The 21,294-nt window shown below is 39.5% G+C and overlaps 1 protein-coding gene across 1 annotated transcript in view; it reads left to right on the top strand.

The window, feature by feature from the left end:
• Positions 1-10,865: 10,865 nt before the first annotated feature.
• The window catches only part of LOC140515939 (uncharacterized), a 35,364-nt gene continuing 24,935 nt past the window's right edge, over positions 10,866-21,294 (top strand). The window contains exon 1 of the mRNA XM_072626812.1: positions 10,866-11,021. Coding sequence (XP_072482913.1) covers positions 10,997-11,021 — 25 coding nt within the window. The 5' untranslated portion in view covers positions 10,866-10,996. The remainder of the gene's footprint in view (positions 11,022-21,294) is intronic.

The raw sequence follows: 21,294 nt of genomic DNA, 5'->3' as shown, positions 1-21,294 counted from the left end.
GTGACACCAAACAAGTCACTTAACATCAATTTTCCTCAGTTTCATAAACTGCAAAATAGGAATTTCAGCATCATTAATCTTGTGGGGTTGTTGTGAGGAACAAATGAGATGGTATTTCTCAAGTGCCAGGTAGGGTGCTAAATAAATTCTTATTCCTTTCCTCTTCCTTAATGTTCTCAGTTTTGTCCCATTCATCTATGCATTTACGCATTCTTCTTATGTAGTCATGGTTAGTGAGTCGCTAGGAGTATAACTAGGATATTATCAAAGAAATATAAAGGTGTTGGTCACCCAAATGGCAAGGGAGATGCTCATGATGGGTATTAGGGTGACACAAAAACACAAAGTTGTTATTTGTCAGTTGTTCTCAAAAGTTATTACAGAGAAATGTATGCTTAGAAAACAACTGCGTGTACCTTTGGATCTAGAAATATCCCTACTAGGTCTATATTACAAAGAGATCATAAAAAATGGAAAAAGACAAACAAGTACAAAAATATTTATAGCAGCTCTTTTTGTGATGGTGAAGAATTGGAGATTGAGGGGATGCCCATCAATTGGGGAATGGTTGAATAAGTTGTGTCATATGAATGTAATGGAATACTGTTGTGCTATAAGAAGTGACAAGCAGGCCAATTTCAGAAAAACCTGGAAATACTTACATGAATTGATTCTGAGTGAAGTGAGCAAAATCAGAACACTGTACACAGTAGCAGCAACATTGTGAGATGATCAACTCTGATAGACTTAGCTCTTCTCAGCAATGCAATGGTGCAAGACAGTTCCCAAAGACTCATGAAGGAAAATGCTATCCACATCCAGAGAAAGAACCATGGAATCTGAATGCAGATCAAAGCAAACTATTTTCTCTCTCTCTTTTTTTTTTGTTTTCTGTTTTTTCTTTCTCATGCTTTTTTTTTTTCTCTTTTGTTCTGGTTCTTCTTTCAAAACATGATTAATGTGCATGTTTCAAAAAGAAAAAGAAAGAAGAGAAAATAACTGGGAAGGACCATGAGCTTCGTTGTTAAGTGGTTTCGGTGGGGGGGAGGATGCTTTCTCTAATACCTTATCTTCTTAATTCCTCATTATCTTCTACTTCCATGACCTATTCCTCTTCATCACCTCATCTACACATAATCTTGCCAATCTTTACTCTTAAGTGAATCACTTCAGCTCTTATCCCCTACTCTTGAGTTTCTTAGTCACTTGTCCTATCACTGCTCACTCTGCCAAACTCCAGTCCTGAATTACTCCCACCATTCATATCCTTCGCTTCTGAACATAGTTGAAAGAAGTCCCAAAACTGTGTGGGCTGGGTCTACCTTCCTAAATGATTCTATCTTAAAAATAATATTTTATTTTTTCCTAATTGGTTCGCTATTCCAATTACCACAGCGACTAATCCAAACTTTCTTACCAATCTTCAATCATCCCACAGCACCCACTCGTTCTGTCCCCCAGCTGAAAACTTTGCCTCCATACTTCACCAAAAAAAGCCAAATCCATTTGCAAAGAATTCTCTCCTCCCTTTCTTTTCATTTCGTATCCCTTGGGATCATTCTCCACTCTCCTTATTTACTCTAATTTCTGATAAACAAGTGGCCCTTTCCGTCATTGAAAACCCCTCTCAGTATATCTTTCATCTTAATTTCTCCTGTCTTCTTTAGAAAACTGCCTCCACTATCACCCACTCTCTCTATAATCTTCAGTATCTCCATAACCACTAGTTCCTTTCCTGTTTCCAGTAAACACAATCAAGTATCCTTTATCCTTAAAAACAAAACAAAATTAACTGCCTTTGCTACATCTTACCATCCCATTATTTCTAATTCTAGATCTCTCCTCCCCATTTTCAGCTAAACTTTAAGAAAGCTATCTATCCTCATGGTGTCTACTCTTCTTACTCTTTTCTAAATCTTTTGTAAAATTGGTTTCCAATTCTACTAAGACTGCTCTTCTAAGTTAGCAACAATCTCTTAATTGCCAAATCAAATGACCTCTTCTTAGTGTTTATCCTTCTGTACAGAATTGGCCCTGTTGACTATGTTTTCCTCCTAGGCATCTGACTACCACTGACTACTCAGTCTCCCATGCTTGGTCTTCATCCATATCACACCCACTAACAGTGGGCATACCACAAGACACTCCTGAGCCCTCTTCTCTTTTTTCTCTGTACTCTCTAACTTCGAGATCTCATTAGCTTCCACTAGTTTAATTATTGTCTCTATGCAGATGGTACCTAGAACTATGTGTTCATTCCAGAACTCTCTCTTCTGAGCTCCTCATCTCAAAATGCCGATTGCACATTTAAAACTGGGTGTCCCATAAGCACCTCAAATTCACTATGTTCCAAACACAACTTGTTATCTTTCTCCCTCTCCTGAACTTTTCTTTGCAGCAGAGGGCATGATCATTCTTTCTTTCACTCAGTTTCACTTCAATATCATCCTTGACTTCTCACATTCATTCCACAAATCCATCCAGTTGCTAAATCTTGTAATTTCTTTCTTCAGTCTCTAAGTCATTTTCTCTACTCATCCTGCCACCACCTGAATTTACCTCACACCTGGGCAGTTAGGTGGTGCAGTGGATGAAGTATATGGCCCGAAGTCAGAAGGATTCATCTTCCTGGGTTCAAATCTGGCCTCTGAAATTTGCTGACTGTTCGACCAAGGGCAAGTCACTTTAGTCCATTTGTCTCAACGTTCTCATCTGTAAAATGGCTCTTTGCCGAGATCATCCAAAAAATGGGATCAGGAAGAATTAAACATGACTGAAACAACTGAACAATGACACCTCACAGCTGGACTGCTGCTATAGGCTTAGAATTGGTCTTCTTGCGTCTAGTGTCTCCCCACTCCAATCGATTCTACATTCAGCTTTCAAGATGAATTTTCTAAAGTATAGATGTGAACATGTCACCACCTCTCTACTCAGTAAACCCCAGTGACCTCCTATCTTGTCTAAGATTAAATATAAACCTTCTGTTTGGCATTTAAAGTTTGTTACAACCTGGTGCTTTCCTATCCTCCCAATGTTCTTGCACACTACTCTGCCTTTCATACACAGCCTAGGAAAAGCACTTTATAAATATGCCACTTGATTCTCACAGACAACTCTGCAAGGTAGGTGATATTAGCATCCCTATTTTACATTTGAAGAAACTGAAGCTATGTGTCTTATGTAGGGTCAGATGTCTAGTAAGTTTCTGAGGTCAGATCTGAACCCAGGTATTTCTGACTCTAGGTCCAGTGTGCTACCTATCAGCCCCATCATGTGTCCTAGTTTCTGTTCTTCACACACACAGTGTGAACCTCCCATCTCTTCATCTTTGCACTGGATGTGCCCTCCCCATTCCCTCCCTTTTCAACTTCACCTTTTAGAACATATGATTTTCTTTAAGACTCTTGCCCAAATGTTACCTCCAACAAGAGGTCAACCAACTGCTGGTGACTATCCCTCTAAAGTCACATTGTATGTACTTTCTATGTATTCCATGATAGCCTACACACTATATGTGTTTGTTTACACACGTGTACATGTGTCTCTGTGTATACATACATAATACATGTAATCTGTAGATTATCATGGGATACATATTTTCTCCCACATTGGAATGTAAGTTTCATAAGGACAGAGATTATTTAACATGGGTTTTATTTTTGGCATACCCAGCTCTTAGCACAGAGCCTGGCATATGTGTAAATATTTGATAAATACTTGTTGATGGATTGATTAATTGATGTAGGTAAAAGAATATTAGTCACACAGAATGAGAAAACTTCATGGGTTCTGGTCCATATCATTGGTGGGCTTCTCCTCATGAGATTATAAATGTCATGTGATCTCAAAGTACAGTCATAGCCCAAGCATACACTTCCATTAGAACTTAGAGCAGGAAAGAGACCTCACAAATCAATTAGTGCCACTCCATAATTTTATAGATGAAGATGTTAAAACCCAGGGAGTTTAAAAGACTTTTCCTAAGGCCACCTAAGTAGTAAATACGAGAAGATGGATTGGACCCAAGGTCCTCTGTCTTCACAACCAGTGATCTTTCTAATCTTCTGGTTTGACTTTATTTATTTCAAAGTACTTCATATGCATCTTTTTCAAATTTCTGTCTATCCTATGCTTATTTTTGTTAGTATTATAATACTTCATTCCATTGGCATAAGTTAGTTTATTCAGCCATTCATCACCTGTTAAGAGATTTGGATATTTCTAGTTCTTTATAATTACAAACAATGCTAAGAAATAATACATATCTCATATACATATTTTTCACAGGTAAAGAGTTAATTTTTTCCATTATCCATGTATTTGTACTTCTATGCACACACACTCACACACACACGCACACACACACACACACACACACACACACACACACATATATATATATATATATATATATATATATATATATATATACTTATATGCATACATACGTGAGTATTTGTGTGTTTGTGTGTGCATATATTTTGAGAGCATATTCCTAATAATGTGATTACTGTTCAAAGTAGACAATCATTTTTGTGGCTCTTGTTAATTGTCAGAATATTCACTCAAAAGAGTCGAATAATTTTAAATCCCATCAGCAATGTATTTCTTTCTCTCCACATGCTAGCCAACAATGCTTAGTCACTTCTCATTTTATTTTATTTTAATTTGTAGCTTGAAGTACCATATAATTTAGACTCTGATTATGATCTGTTTCTGTTATTGGCTGTTCTTAATGTGCTCTGTAAGTCTTTTCTCCTCAACTGAACTGGGAACTCCTTGAAGGCAGTGTTGCTGCATGTACAGAACCTCATCTATTCTGTGTAGCTTTGTAAAAGGGACACTGAAGGCCTGAGTTGGCGTCCTGGCTCTGTCACCTGCCTTCTCTGCGACCTCAGACAAGTCTATTCATCTATTTGGATTACCATTTTCTCATCGATAAAACTGAGACAATGAGAATTGTTTCGCCTTTTTCATAAGATTTTTGTGAGGCTCAAATGAAATAATATGTATAAAAAGCTTTAATTAAAATATAAATTTAAGTTATTATTATATGTACCATCATCTCCCCTACCTAACACTATTCAACACTTTGCACATAGTAAGAGTTCGGTGAAAACTTAGTAGTTGGTGCTTATGCAGAAGTCTGCTGGAACGAGCTCAAACCTCTGGAAAGCTGATTGTTGCATTTTTTCCATATGAGCATTTACACCCCAGAAATCACTACAGATCAGGGCTTGATTTATTACTTCGTTGATGGTCTAGACTTAAAAACATGATTGAGAAAATTTTAATAAAGCAGATTAAATGTTAAAATGTCCTGTTGGAATTTTTTTTTCCTTCGGAAAACTGATTATTAAACGTTTAGCAGTAACCCTGGCACTATCCCTCTGCAATAAACAATTATTTGCAATATCAATGATTTCACCTACATGGGTACTCTCTCCCTTGGTATGGATCACAGCCACTTTATGACTTACTGATTCCAATGTACCTTTCTCATCTCATTTTATATTACTCTCCTTCTTGCATTTTATTTTGACCAAGGTGTTCCAAGAGTTTAAAATTCTATCTTCCACCATTATACACTAGCATAGGCTGTGCTTTTTACTAGGAAATGGAATACACTTCCTCTTCTTCTCCACCTATTAGTATTACTTGCTCCCTTCAAGGCTCAACTCAGACATTACCTCCTAAAGCTTTTCATCCAGTTGTTAATAATGCCCCCTCTCTCCTCAAATAACTTGGCATTTACTTTTCTGTTTGAATATTTTTTTTCTTAAAATGTAAGCTCCTTGAGGACAGGGATTGAGCTCATTTTTCATTTTGTACTCCCAGCACCCAGCATACTGCCTTGAACAAGGTAGCACTCAATAAATATTAAACTGATTCCATTTTGTCCATTTTATTTAAGTGTTTTTCTTTGTAACAAGGAAATGTACTTTGGAGCTATGAGTGTGATTGGGTGGCTGGTACATACTGCGAAACAGCTATGCATGAATAAAAGACAAGAAACTTAATAAAGCTTTAAGAAATTAATGTTTGTTTAATTGAATAGACTTTTCATGAATTGTGGTGTCTAAATACTACCATTGTTTGATGGTCCTCTTTATGGAGATTGGTCTTTCCAAGTTTACTTAGATTGGTCGTCATAGAGCAAATGCACATGTTGCTGGACCCATACTTGAAGATTTTCAGCTTGGTAGGACCTAGCAGCAATTGTAATCTGCTGGTGTAGTCTTGGGCAGCTCAGAGTTACCTGCACACCACAACAAGGCATTGCAATAGGACTTTCGTGGAGAATCTGTAGTCAAATCATCAGTAAAAATACTAAATTAACTTCTTTATGCCCTCTTTTGGGTATAAAGTGGCTGGAGGGAGAAAAAAGAGAATAAAGGCAAAAATACAAAAGAAAAGAATGAAGGAAGGAAGGAAGACAGAGAGAGAAAGAAAGGAAGGAAGGAAGGAAGGAAGGAAGGAAGGAAGGAAGGAAGGAAGGAAGGAAGGAAGGAAGGAAGGAAGGAAGGAAGGAAGAAAAAGAAACAAAGAGAAGGATTCGCTAGTGTTTCATAAGGCAAGAGTTTCATTCCAGTTCAGGAGGCATTTTGGTTTTGCAGAAAGTTGGAATTCCAATTTTGAACCTCTGAAAAATGTTTCCCTATCATCTAAGAGCTCATGAGACACCCCTAGGGAATGCCTTCCAAGATCACTTGGCAAATACTGGCCTTTCCAGAAATGCATATAAATAACCCTTAGAGAAGTACCGCTGCCCCTGGGTACAGACCGGTCAGAAAATGGGTACTCTCAAAGGGGAGGCTGTGAGTAACAATGTGAAGAATTTATCCTGGAGCATGGATGTAGTCTGCCTGCCTGTATTTTTAAAAAAATCTTAATTTACCAAATCACTGCAGTCAAAAACAGAATGAGCCACAGTCCTAGGGGAGCTACCTAGGACAGCTAATGTGCTATGTGGGAGAAAAGAAAATTAGCTCTTTTCTAGGATTCAAGAATCCTTATCTTTGTTTTGTCTTTACTGTCTTTCAACAATACATGCCCTTTTTTGCCCACTTACTTAGATTTCTCCAGTTCAAGGGCTGTATCCCTGGGGACATAGGATCATATACTTTGACTTGGAAGGGACATCAGAGGCTGTTTAATCCAATCATTTGACAAATGAGGAAATTGAGGCTCAGGGTGATTATGTGGCTTGTTTGGTGTCACATGTACATCAGAGATGGGATTTGAAACCAGCTCTTCTTACTCCAAAATCAGTCCTCTTTTCACTGCACCAAACTCCTGGGTTTTTTTTTTTTATTTCTTTGACTTATTAATCTCTTCCTTTAAGAGCCTCCTCTTTTTTTCCCTGGAGAGTAAATATCTACATTTTTTGCTGTTTCATAGTCAGAAGGTAATCATAAAGATCACTTAGTCCAACATTATCATTTTTCAGATGGAGATACTGAGACCCATTTTTTTGTTTAAAGCCACATGAGTAGGAAGTAGTGAAACTGAGACCCTTACCTATGTCCTCAGATCCAAAGTTTTTCCCCCACAATCTACTGTTCCACCTCTCAACTTTATGTTTCCCACATCTTACTGGGTTTTTCAACCTGAATGACCCAGGGTCACTTCAGAATCAACACATCTCAAACTGAACTCATTTCCTGCTACCAAAGCCCCGCTATCACCCCTCCCAATTTTCCAACTTCTGTTGATGTCATTCTCCAGGTTTAGAATATGAGTCATCTTGATCTCTTTTCACTCTCTGCCCCTACTTAATCAGTTGCTGAGTCCTGCTGTTTCAACCCCCACAATCAATTTATCAATGTATCTCCTCCTTTCCATTTCCATGGCAACCAATCTAGTTCAGGGCCTCCCCTGTTCTCAAATAGATTACCTTAATAGCATTCTCACTGCTCTGCCTTTTTGCAACCCACTCTCTACACTGATGCCCAGCAATCTTCCTAACAAACCCCATTGATCTTATCACGGCCGTATTCAAAATGTTTCAGTAGCTTCCCAATGCTTACTTTGGACAAAAAATATTTTCCTAAAGTGCAGGTCAGACCATGCAGGCTCTCCTACTCAGTAAAACAGAGGGTCCCTATTCCCACAAGGATTCAATACAAACTCCTTTACATACTACACCACCTTCTCCCTATTATTTATAAATAGCATTCTAGCCCTCATATCTCTACCTTTGCAGAAGTAAATGTGCCCATGGTCAAAATGTGCTTCCTTCTTACCTTACCCCTCTTGGCATCCTTAATAATCTTTCAAAACTCAAAGCCTGGGCACCAATTCCTACTCAATCTTGGCCTTTCTTGATTCCCCCAACTGCTTGTACCTCCTCCTAAAAGTGATCTTGAATTGACATTCTATATTTTTTCAACATACTGATTTCCCCCCATGGTTTTCTGTGTATATATGATCTCTCCCTACGCATTGTAATTTCCTTGGGGTCAAGACTGTTTTACTTTTGTATCCCTAACATCTAGCATAGTGCCTGGCATTTAGTACCTGATTTATAAATTCTTGTGGCTTGATTGATTGTTAATGGAAAGAATTTAAATTCCTGATGCTGGCATTCAAGACCCTCCACAATCTGACTACAAACTACCCATCCAAAATTATTTTATTCAACTCTCCTTCACATATTGTATATTCAAGTCAAACTTCTTGAGAACAGGAACTTAAAAATTCGTCATGATTCTTCCTTCACAGAAAATAGCACCTTCTGCAAAGTGTGCATTCAGACAATTCTGCCTGAATTTCTCTTCTTTTTTTGCTCTCTCCCCTCATCAAAGTCACACTTCCTTGTGAGTTTCTGGGCATAGGATACGTTCTGAAAAAATATATTCTATCCTCTTTTCTTGAATGAATGAAAGAAAAAATATTTACTAACCACTTTCTTTATGTCGATCACTGTCCTATGGAGTAGGGATAGAAACAGAAAAAGTGAGACAAACTCTACCCTCAAGGACCTCACACTTTAGTTGGTGGAAATAATATATAAAAGAAAATTCAGCTGCAAAGCCCATGAAGAACTTCGAAATTCTAAGGGGGGGAGGTAAATGACAAGACAGAAGGCAGGGCCCAAAGATTATTACTACAGTAGGTCAGATTTGGCAGTGCCACGGGTCTGCAGGGCATACAGGCAGGGCAGAGGGTAAGGCCTGAAAGACCTTAAAAGGCAGGAGCAAGGAAAGTGGTAAGTCCTGAGGAGGTCGTTCATCTCATCAGAAGTGATAGAGTTAGTTACTCCCATCTCTACAAATCATATGAGAAGTCAAGCAGACTTAGTGGTTCCTGGGACATCATCAGAACTTGGGAGGAAAGAAGGAGGCAATTCTAAGAGGGCAAATATACCCTCAGTGGTGGCCTTTGTTTGTTTCTATCACAGGTCTACAATGAGCCTCCTTGCATCTCCATGTCTATCTCTTTTTTAAAAATTAATATGTTTTTACTTCCTTAAGTATTCCCTAACGACATTAAAAACTTTTTTAACATTCATTTTTAAAACGTTGGGATCCAAGTTCTTTCCTTCCCTCCTGCCCCTTCTCCACCCAGTTGACAAGCAATATAATACCAATTATATATGTGAAATCATTCAAAACATATTTCCACATTAGCCATGTTGCAAAAGAGAACACATACAATCACACACACACACACACACACACACACACACGATAAAGAAAAGTACACTTCAGTCTGCAATCAGAATTTGTCAGTTCACTTTCTGGAGGTGGATAGCATTTTTCGCATGGGTCTTTGGAATTGGCTTGTATAATATTGCTGTGACTGTGACGATGCTCTCCTGGTTCTTCTCACTTCACTTTGTGTCACTTCATATAAGTCTCTCCAGGTTTTTCTGAAACCGTCTTACTTGTCACTTCTTATAGCAATTACTATAGTAAGTAGTATTTCATCACAATCATAAGCCATAACCTGTTCAACCATTTCTCAAATGATAGGTAACCCCCTGATGTCAAATACTTTGTCACCACAAAAAGAGTTGCTATAAATATTTTTGCACAAAAAGGTTCATCCCTCTTTTCTTTGATCTCTTTGGGGTACAATCCCCATCTTTGTGGTGAAGACTCTCTCTTCCTTCAAAGCCCAGCTCAGCCACCCCTTATTCCCTCATTCTTTCCTACTTCTGAGCTGTAAAATGATTTCTCCTTCTTCAAATTGCTCCTAGTATATGGCCTGAGCCTCTTCTTTGTACTCACATCATAAAGGCCTATATCCTTGTTATCTGTGTACCTTCAATTAAATAGTAAGTTCCTTGAGAGCAGCACCTATATCTTATCTGTCTTTATGTTGGGGAAGTTAAGTAGCACAATGGACAGAGCGCTGGGCCTAAAGTCAGGAAGACCTGAATTTTAATCTGGCCTCAAACATATTCTAACTGTGTGACCCTGAGCATGTCATTCAACCTAGTTGACTTAGTTTCCTCACCTATAAAATGAGGATAATAAGAGCACCTACCTCTCTAGGCTGTTGTGAGGATCAAATGAGATAACTATACAGTACCGAGCATAGTACCTGGCACATGGCAAGTTCCATACACGTTTTGCGATGAATGAAAATGAGGCTACATATATTGTACTTTGTTTACTGTGCACAATTGTTGGTTGTTTCAATCTTGTCTGACTCTTGGTGGCCCCATTTGGGGTTTTTTTTTTTGGAAAGACACTGGAGTGGTTTGCCATTTGTTCCTCCAACTCATTTTACAAATGAGGAAACTGAGGTAAAGAGAGTTAAGTGACTTTTCCACCGTCACATTTCTAGTAAGTGTCTGAGGTCATATTTGTACTCAGGAAGATGAGTCTTCTGGACTCTAGTCCTGGCACTTCATGCACTGCACCACCTAGCTGCCTTGGCTGCTGTAAGAATCTGTACTTGGCACACTTAGGAACACAGAATCATAGGACTGGAGCCAGAAGCACCCTTGGAAATCATCTAATTTGACTTCCTTGTTGTACAGATGGATAATCTGAGCCTCAGAAAAGGTAAGCAACTTTCCCAAGCTCAGACAGCCTTTTCGTAATCTATTTCCCAAATCCTCTGATTATAAGTCCAGCTTTCATTCCATAAAAGAGTCATTGTTGTGCATTTTAAATTTTCTCCTGAAATTTCTCCAAAATGTCTAGGCTGAAAAGGATCATTAATGTCATCTGGTTCAGTCCTCTAAATTTCCAGATAGGGAAACCAAGGCCAGAATTGAGGAAGGAATTTGTCCAAGGTTACCCTTCCTCAATCAAATGCCTCCCGGGAAAATAACTTTGTTAGCACAGGTGAGAAGGCCGTGTTTGTAACAGAGCCAGGAATTGAACTCTATGTTTTCTGACTCCAAATTCGTGTTTTTGAAATAAGAATTATTTTTGTCTCTCTTATCTCCTTTACTAGATTGCAAACTTTTGAGAGCAGGAATTTTTTTTATCCCTATTGTCTTCTCCTCCGTACAACATGGCATCTTCCACAGATTATGTCCTTGGCAATGCCGTCTGAATTTCTTTTTGTTTTCTTTCCCTCCCCTTGTCAAAGTCACCATGCCAAGTGAGTCTCTGACCACAGCAGATGTTCAGGAAAAAAAATTGTTCCCTTGCAGGACAGCATTTCAGATGAAATCTCTGTAACTTATGTCTCTGTCTCCTTTCTCATAGTCAGAAGTGAGAGGTCAAGTCATTGGGGAACCTAAAACCTTATTTCAAAATACACATGGAGAGGAAGTGTGGTCGGATGGCTTGGTTTCAGAGATGCCTGGAATCCTAGCTTCGTAATGCTAGGCATTAGTTATGTGAATTTGGACGAAACATTTCTCCTCTCTGTGCCTGCCAACTCATCCTTAAAGACAGGAAGTATAAGTATTACTATCCCCATTTAATGAATAAGGAACCTGAGGCTCAGAGTGGTGAGTGCATGTGTGTATGTGTGTGTGTATAATACACACATATATTTAGGTATATTCATATCTTAAGTGAAGAACCATTATAAACCCAACAGTGCTAAATCTTGGTTCTGACACCAAAATTAATGACTTTTGTGACACTCAGTCTGACCTCTCTATATGCTGTTCCAGGTTTATGAGTTATGCAAGGGCCAAAAAAGTCCCTAGCAGAGCAATTCCCACCAGCAGAGATAAAGCTCTAGTCTTGCCACGTATGTCCCCTTTTTCCTGGAGCTTTGTGTGTGGTGGTTAAAATAACAGCTTTGATGTCAGGTTTAACCTGAATTCTTTTTCCTCTCTGCCTCCTTCCCATCCCCCTTCTCTCAGACTGATGGCACACACAGTTCTGGCTGGAGCTCAAGTCAATGGAAACCCTCAGAGCCAGTGGGTGAGGTTGCAGACTTTGCCTAGGGAACTAAATGGGCCGTAAGCTTCTAGTTCTCCTCCTATGAATCCCTCTCATGGAAATTTACCTTCTTCTGGAAACTACCCCATATTGCCAGGGCAAGGAAGGAGGACTTAAGGCGGGTTTCCATCGCACACCTTTCTGAGGGAGGACTTAAAACTATATAACTGTTTTTAATGAAAGGCATCCTAGACTGACACTTTTTCTTACACTTTATTCCCTTTTCCCTTATTATCAAAGTATCGTAGGAATTAGAACTGACAGGGACGTTAAAGATTATCTAGTTAAACCAGATTTTAAAGATCAAGAGGCATCTGATGATAAGATTATGGGAAATGATTTGTCCAAGTTAATAGAAGTTGTAGTTATCGGAGCCAGGATTTCAACTCAAATTCCTTAACTCTTTCCTTCTCCCACTGCTCTCCTCTCTTCATTGGGGTCAGAACATAAGAATCAGGGCATATCACTCACCTGTCCACCCACAGAACCTCACCCTTAATTGTTGCTTAATACGTACTTGTTGAGCTAAGAATCCACAAAGAACAGATTAAATAGAGTGGTAAACAAGTGATCAGCACAAAGAATAACAGAATCTTGAAGGAACTGCAAGATCATAGATTTATAGCATGAAGTATGGAGAAGGGGGAACAAAAAGGAATTTACACGTTAACTTTATTATATATTTAAAAGAAATAACAAGTTGTAAATATTGGATTTGCAGTTTCATGCACAGTCATTTTTTTTTAAAACTATGTTATGGAAATACCTGTTTTATTCCATAAATTAAATATTAAATAAATACAATTTTTAAAAAAAGTTACCTGATCTAACCCCCCATTTTACAGAAACTGTAATACTCCCAGAGGTGAAGTGACTTTCCAAATTCAAACAGGTAGCAAACAACAGATTCAGACTTCAAGCCCAGTTCCAAACATGGTTTCGAAATATAATGTTCTTTTCAACAAAAGTTGCTTTCACAAGATTCTTGACTAGTAGCCATCTGGTTCCAGAGAATGGGAAGTTACTCTCCCCAGAGGAAGCCCAATGTACTTTGAAGAAGCTCTAATTGTTGAATCACTTTTCCTTAGATTGAGTCCAACATCTATCTCTCTGTAATTTCCTACACACGGGTCTTAATTACATAGTTAGGGTCAAGCCAAAAAGGCCTAATTCTTCTAATACGTGACTATATGTTGAAATGATGCAAATTTCAAAAGAAACTGTTAAAGGATTAAAGAAAATATATTTCTAGGGGGCCACTGAGTAATTGGTTTTTTTTTAAGGGGTGGTAGGCCAAATAAGTTTGGGAACCTCTGATATACACAGATTACTAAATCCAGGGTACCTAGAGCAGAAAAGGATACCAGTAAAGGAGAAGATACAGGATGAGGAAGCCAGGTTCTGTCCAGAGTGTACCATTATTAACTCCCCAGGGAATGATAATGTTGGGGAATTCTTTCCACTGTTTGAGAGCTCCAAGGGTGCCATGACCAAGGGTTAAATACTGGGTGGGGCGGGGAGGGAGCAGGCAGGGGTGGGGGCAAGCGAGGCAGGAGAGCAGAGGAGGTAATGGAGATGAGGAGCCCTAAGGCACAGAGAAGTCAGTGCCTGGCCCAGGGTCACACAGCTAGGATGGGGGGGGGGGGAATGTGAATCCAGGACTTCCAGACCCCGAGTCCAATGCCCTCCCCCTCTGCAGTGCCTCAAGAGGTGGAGGAAGTACAAGTTCCAAGCCAGCGCATCCCCCACCTGACTCCTACTGGTTACTTGGTGTGCCCTTCTTAGGTCCCTCTTTGTATTGACTTCGGCACCCTAGGATTAGCATTCTCAAGGATCCCAGAGGTCTCCTAGGTCCACTTGCTCTTCTTCTAATCTCAGGTTCAGAGACTGGCCCGTGTTTACACGGAATGTGTTGAGCTGGGAATTCGAACCCGGATCCTTTGTCCACCCCCCTCCCTGCCGTATCTGCATAGCAGGGCTCTTCTGCACCCCTTACTCTGGATGAGTTGTAGGGCTTCTGGTTTCTTGTGAGGAGTCTCTGATTGCTACTTCCTCTCTCTCCTTTTCTGAACCTTCCTGGCAGGCCTTGGTCACAACCCTCACTCACTCCTTCTTGGAATGCCATCCGATGCCAGATAAGAGGGCAGCCTTATTGGGGGATGAAGGTCTGGGAGTGATAAGGATTGTGGCCTGGGGCCAGTTGTGTTGAAAAACTCACTGTGAGGAGAGGAGGGGTGATGGGGTAGTGGGAAACCTTGACCTGAAGGAGGAAATCCCTCCGGCCTCATTTCCTGTGTCCCATCCCTATATTCTAAGAAGGGGGCTCTGCATGGAGGAGGGGACGAGTTTTGGCCTGAAGGAGAGTTTGAGAATATTTGCCAGTTGCTCCTGTCCATATATGGATTGTTCCAAACCCATGCTTCATTGGACTCTGTACTGGCAAGGAGACCAGTGGCTGGGGACCCGGCATCATCTCTGCCCCCCAGGGGAGGGCATGCAGGTTGACAGTGTTTCAGAAGCAATAATACAAAGCTATTTGATGATCTTAGGACAAGGTTTGCTTGCTGTGGGGCTGTTTTGATTTTGGCAGGGAGTGGTAGAGAAGCCTCTGAATGTGGATACAACTTGTTAACTCAAGCCAAGTGAAGGTCTTTCCTTGTCGAATACACATGCACACATATACATACACAAACACACACATACAGACACGTATATATGTGTGTGTGTGTGTGTGTGTGAGTGTGTGTGTGTGTGTGTGCGTGCAGAGGGCACAGGGTGAGTTGAGTATGAAGGAATAGTATCTACAAAATAAAATTAAGGGATGAGAGAGGAATATATTGGGAGAAGGTGAGAGGGAGGAATAGAATAGGGTAAATTATCTCAAATGAACGAGGCAAGAAAAACCTTTGAACAGTAGAGGGGAAGATGAATAGGTGAGACGGAATGAGTGAATCTTACTCTCATTGAATTTGGCTTAGGGAGGGGGTAACATATACACTCAAATGAGTGACCTACAAGATAGTAGAGGGGAGGGGATGGGAGAGTGATAAAAGTCAGGGCAAATGCGAAAAGGCGGCAATCAGAAGCAAACATTTTTGAGGAGTGACAGGGTAAAAGGAGAGAACAGAATAAATGGAGGGCAGGATGAAATGGAGGGAAATGTAGTTAATATTTCACAACATGACTGTTATGAAAGTGTTTTGCAAGACCACACGTGTATGATCTATATCTTCTTGCCTTCTCAGTGGGAAAGAGAGGATATGGAACTCAAGGTTTTAAAAGCGAATGTTCAAAATTGTTTTTACATAGAAATGGAAAATATACAGGCAATGCTGTATAGAAATTTTATCTTGTCCTACAGTATTGCTAACTATATTTCGCTCCCTCCTATCACCCTATTTATTCTATTTTCTCTCTCCTTTCACCCTGTTTCTTTTAAAAAGTGTTTTGTTTTAGGCTACCCCCTCCCCCAATACGCCTTCCCTTCTATCAGCCCCCCATCCCTTTCTCATCCTACTTTCCTGTAGATAGATTTCTATACCCAACTGAGTACGTAGGTTATTCCCTCTTTGAGCTAATTTTGAGGAGAGAAAGTTGATTCACTCCCCCTCACCCCCCCCCCCTTTCCCCTCCACTGGTAGAAACTTTTACTTGCTTCTTTGATGTGAGAAAATAACCCCATTCTACCTCTCCCTTGTCTTTCTCCCAGTGAGTGTCACTGCTTAATTTCATTTTTTAGATGTCATCTATTCATATTACACTCACGACTGAGCCCTCTACAACTCACATCTGGCTACATGTGTAGCCATTCAAAACACTTCCATAACATTCATGTTGTGAAAGACTAACCACATTTCCCTCTATCCTGTCTGATCCTCCATTTATTCCATTCTCTCCCTTTAGTTTTCCCCCCACAATGATGTTTGCTTCTGATCACCTCTTCCCCCAATCTGCAGTCCCTTCTATTATCTTTCTTTTCCTATCCCCTTCACCCCTGCCTTCCTATAGAGTAAGATAGATTTCCATACCGAACTGAATGTGTGTCATTCCCTCCTTAAGCCAAATCAAATGAGAGCAAGACTCACTTATTACCCTCACCTGCCCTCTCTTACCTTCCATTGTAAAAGCTCTTTCTTGCCTCTTTTACGTGAGATGATTTACTACATTCTACCTCTCTTTTTCTCCCAAAACATTCCTCTCAACACTTAATTCTTAATTTAGGTATGATTCCTTCATATTCAGCTTACCCTGTGCCCTCTGTTTATGTGTGTGTCTATACACACACACATATACATATATGTATATGCACATACACACATATATACATATACACACATATTTTATACACACATATATACACGCATATACATACATGCACATATACCTACACATAGATAATATATACATACATATATATACACACATACATATATATGTATACACACAGACATATTCCTTCTAACTACCCTAATACTGAGAAAGATCTCATGAGTTACAAATATCATCTTTCCATGTAGAAATGTAAATAGTTCAACTTTAATAAGGCCCTTATGGCTTCTCTTTCCTGTTTACTTTTTCATATTTGTCTTGATTCTTGTATTTGAAAATTAAATCTTCTATTCAACTCTGGTATTTTCAACAAGAGTGCTTGGAAGTCCTCTCTTTCACTGAAATTCCATTTTTCCCCTGAAGTATTTTACTCAGTTTTTCTGGGTAGGTGATTCTTGCTTTTAAGTCTAGCTCTTTTGACCTCTTCAATATCATATTTCAAACCATATGATCCCTTGGCATAGAAGTTGCATAATCATGTGTTATCCTGATTGTTTTTCCACAATATATGAACTGTTTCTTTCTGACTACTTGTAATATTCCTCTCCTTGACCTGGGAACTTTGGAATTTGGCTGCACTATTCCTAGGACTTTCCATTTTGGGATCTCTTTCAGGAGGTGATCAGTGGATTCTTTCCATTTCTGTTTTACCCTCTGGTTCTAGAATATCAAGGAAATTTTCCTTGATAATTTCTTGGAAGATGATGTCTAGGATGTTTCTTTGATCATGGTTTTCAGGTAGACGAATAATTTTTAAATTATCTCTCTTGTATCGATTTTCCAAGTCAGTTGTTTTTCCAATGAGATATTTCACCTTTTCTTCTATTTTTTTCATTCTTTTGGCTTTGTTTTATAATTTCTCGGTTTTTCATAAAGTCATTAGCTTTCATCAGCTCCGTTCTAATTTTCAAGGAATTATTTTCTTCAGTGAGTTACTGTACCTCCTTTTCTATTTTTCCAACTTTATTTTTTCAGTTTTCATTTTATTTTAGACTCAAGCACCAGAACACAAATATAGAATAGAAAAAAGAATAAAAAACATAACATAAACTTAAATATCGGAGCTCAAATATCATGTGCATAGCAAAATATAAGAGGGGATGAAAGTTATGTAACAATAAATTTTGGTTTCAGGAAAACCTGCGTGATAAATAATACTTGTGTTGGAAATTGTTTATCTTTTCTTTGCTTCCTTGTGAGTTCTTCTGTTCTGCTCTGTGCACTTTTTTTACTTTGTTCTATTTCTCTTTCCCCTACCCCCAGAAGGTTACAATAAAGTTTAGATATGTTCTCTATAGCTATATATATATATATATATATATATATATATATATATATACACACACACACACACATATATGTATACACATATGTACATACATACGCATATATAGACATATATTTTTCCAAACATAATCCACTCCTCATCTTTGTTTTTTATGCTTGTACATATTTCTTGTTTCCTATCTCTCCTGCCTCCTCTTCTTTATTTCTACCCACTACCTTGCCCCTCTGTTACGTGCCTACCCTCCTCCAATGATTTCTCCCCTATCCTCACATTTCCATTAATCTAAACAGCCTCCTCTTTCTCACTTTTTCCTATTCCCTCTCCCTCTCCTCCAAATATACATCCTTATCTCTCACCCCATGCCCCTACTGGTTTATTTCTTCTAAATTTATAAGACATTTATACTCTTTGGCGGGGAGCAAAGATGGCAGAGCAACAGCACAGACTTGCTAATGCTCTCCCCACAAACCCTATAAATTCCTATAAAATATTGCTCTAAAGAAATACTGGAGCTTCAGAACCCACAGAATGATGAAGTGAAGCAAATCCAGTCGAAGACATCCTGGAAGATTGCTGGGAAGCGTCTATTGCTCCATACTGAGAGCAGAGCCCAGTCCAGTGTGAGCCGCCACGGGACAGACAGGACTTGAGCAGGCCTTGGGGGGACTGAACCTCGGGCACTGATAGCAGTTTCCAGACTTTACAACCCCATAATGCTGAGGACAAATTTGAATTTCAGTGGCAAAAACCTGTGGGACCTGTGTGAGGGAGTAGATTGGTCCTGCCAGAGACCCAGGGCAGTGGAGGGGGTAGAGGAGCACACGGAGTAGAAGCCCATGGAGGAGGAACCCGCAGCAACAGCAGAAGCAGCAGAGGAAGGGGCAGCAGTAGTGACTGTTTCTGGAGGTCTAGGCCTACTAACTGTGGGGCAATCAAGCAGCTGACTGTACACTCCTTACCCTCACTGGCAGCATAGAACTACCTTGACAAAGAGTTCAAAAGTCAAGTAAATAGCTGGGAAAATGAGGAAAAAAACCAGAAAAAAGAATCAGACTCTCTGATCTTACTTTGGTGACAAGAAAGACCAATGTATAAAAACAGAAGAAAACAAAGTCAAAGGTCCTCTATCCAAAGCCTCCAAGAAAAACATGAATAGGTTTTGAAGCCATGGGCGAGCTCACAAAGGATTTTGAAAATTAAATAAGAGAAGCAGAGCAAAAATTGGGATGAGAAATGAGAGTGATGCAAGAAAATCATGAAAAATGAGTCAACTGCTTGGAAAAGGGGACCCCAAAAATACTGAAGAAAGGAACACCTTAAAAGATAGACTAACCGAAATGACAAAAGAAATCCAAAAAACCAATGAGGAGAAGAATGCCCGAAAAAGCAGAACTGGCAAGATGCAAAAGGAGGTCCAAAAGTTCACTGAAGAAAATAATTCTTTAAATATTAGAATGGATCAGATGAAAGCTAATGACTTTAGGAAAAAATAAAGAAACTATAAAACAATGTCAAAGGAATGAAGAAAATAGCAGACAATGTGAAGTATGTCATTTTAAAAATACTTGACCTAGAAAACGTATCCAGGAGAGATAATTTAAAAATTATTGGACTATCTGAAAGCCATGATCAAACAAAGAGCCTAGATATCACCTTTCAAGAAATTATCAAGGAAAACTGACCTGATATTCTAGAACCAGCGGGTAAAAGATACATTGAAAGAATTCACCAATCACCCCTTGAAAGAGATCCCAAGGGAAATCTACTAGGAATATTGTAGCTAAATTTCAGGGCTCCTAGATATCCCCCTCTCCCCTTTCTTTGGAGTTCACTGGCTAGATGTCTTTCCTTCCTTCCTTCCTTCCTTCCTTCCTTCCTTCCTTCCTTCCTTCCTTCCTTCCTTCCTTCCTTCCTTCCTTCTTTACTTCCTTCTCTTTTCCAGAACCTTAAACCAATTTCACTCCGAAACCCACAGGTTGAACAAAAATAGGTCCCTGCCTAAGCTCCACTTAATGTATGGCTTAGAGTGATTATCAATAGTAACAGTTTTTTCTTTCCATATTAACGTGATTTAGTTATTTTTTTTCTTTTGCTCTTTAAAAGGGCCATTCCCTGACTACTTCTTAAAGAGGTCGATTTCACTAAATGGGCGTCACCTCCCTCTACGCGAGTACCTGAAAAGGCCTAGCCTTGTCTCCCGTTATATCCTGGGCCATCTCCAGTCATCCTGATGAACATCTGGTCACTGGATCCAGAAGGCTCAGAAGGAGAAAGTGGGGCTGGTGATCTTGCACAGCCCTCCTTCACTCAAAACAAAGTCAAGTGCAAGTCATGTCATTATTTCTCTGATGTCATGGTCTTCTTGGAAAACAAAGGACGAACACAACAAAACGAAACATAGATTGGACATATTTGCTCTTCACAGGGACCAAAGCTCCTCCAGGGATTTTTCTTTTCTGTCCCAGAAAGACCTCTGTTGTGCCCTCTTTCTTATTTATCACTACTCACACTGTGTTCGCCTTAAGGTGTTATTTTAACTCTTTTGTGGGGTAAAATCTTCAGAACTTGTCATTTTCTGACCTACTCCACCATCTTCCCAGAATCCTCTCCTCTCGATTCTGCTTTTGAAGGCATTCTTCTCATTGGTTTTTTGAACATCTTTTACCATTTGGGTTAAGTCTATTTTAAAGGTGTTATTTTCTTCAGGATTTTTGGGTCTCCTTTAGAAAGCTGTTGACTTGTTTTTCTTGCATCGCTCTCATTTCTCTTCCCATTTTTTCCTCTATCTGTCTTACTTGATTTTCAAAATTCTTTTTCAACTTTTTCCATAACCTGAGATCTATTCACATTCTTCTCGGAGATTTTGGATGTAGGAGCTTTGACTTTGTTGTCGTCTTCTGAATGTGTGTTTTGATCTTGTCACCATAATAACTTTCTAGCCAGAGATTTTTTTCCTGTTGTTTGCTCATTTTCCCAGCCTATTGCTTGGTTTTAAAGTTTTGCTGAAGTAGGGCTCTGCTGCCAGGATGGAGGTTTCACTGTGCCAAGCTTTAGGGGTTTTGTGCAGCTGTTTTCAGACCTGCTTCTAGGGACCTGTAAGTTTTCACTTCTTCCAAGATAGTATTATCTAAGGTGGGGGGTGTTTACTCCTCTCCTAGCCTGAGCTCCTGTCTGAGTGACCTCAAGCACTCTTTTGTGTCCTGAAACTGCGAGGAGGGCCCTCCCTCCACTGTGGCCACAAGCTCTGCTCTGCTAATGCTCCTCCTCACCCTGAGTCTGCCTGTGAAGACTGCAACCCAGATCTAAGTATGG

This window comes from Notamacropus eugenii, chromosome X (genome assembly GCF_028372415.1).
Source record: "Notamacropus eugenii isolate mMacEug1 chromosome X, mMacEug1.pri_v2, whole genome shotgun sequence".
In the NCBI taxonomy this organism is placed as follows: Eukaryota; Metazoa; Chordata; class Mammalia; order Diprotodontia; family Macropodidae; genus Notamacropus; species Notamacropus eugenii.
The sequence above is the reverse complement of the archived record's forward strand: the minus strand, read 5'-3'. Positions and strand labels throughout refer to the sequence as shown.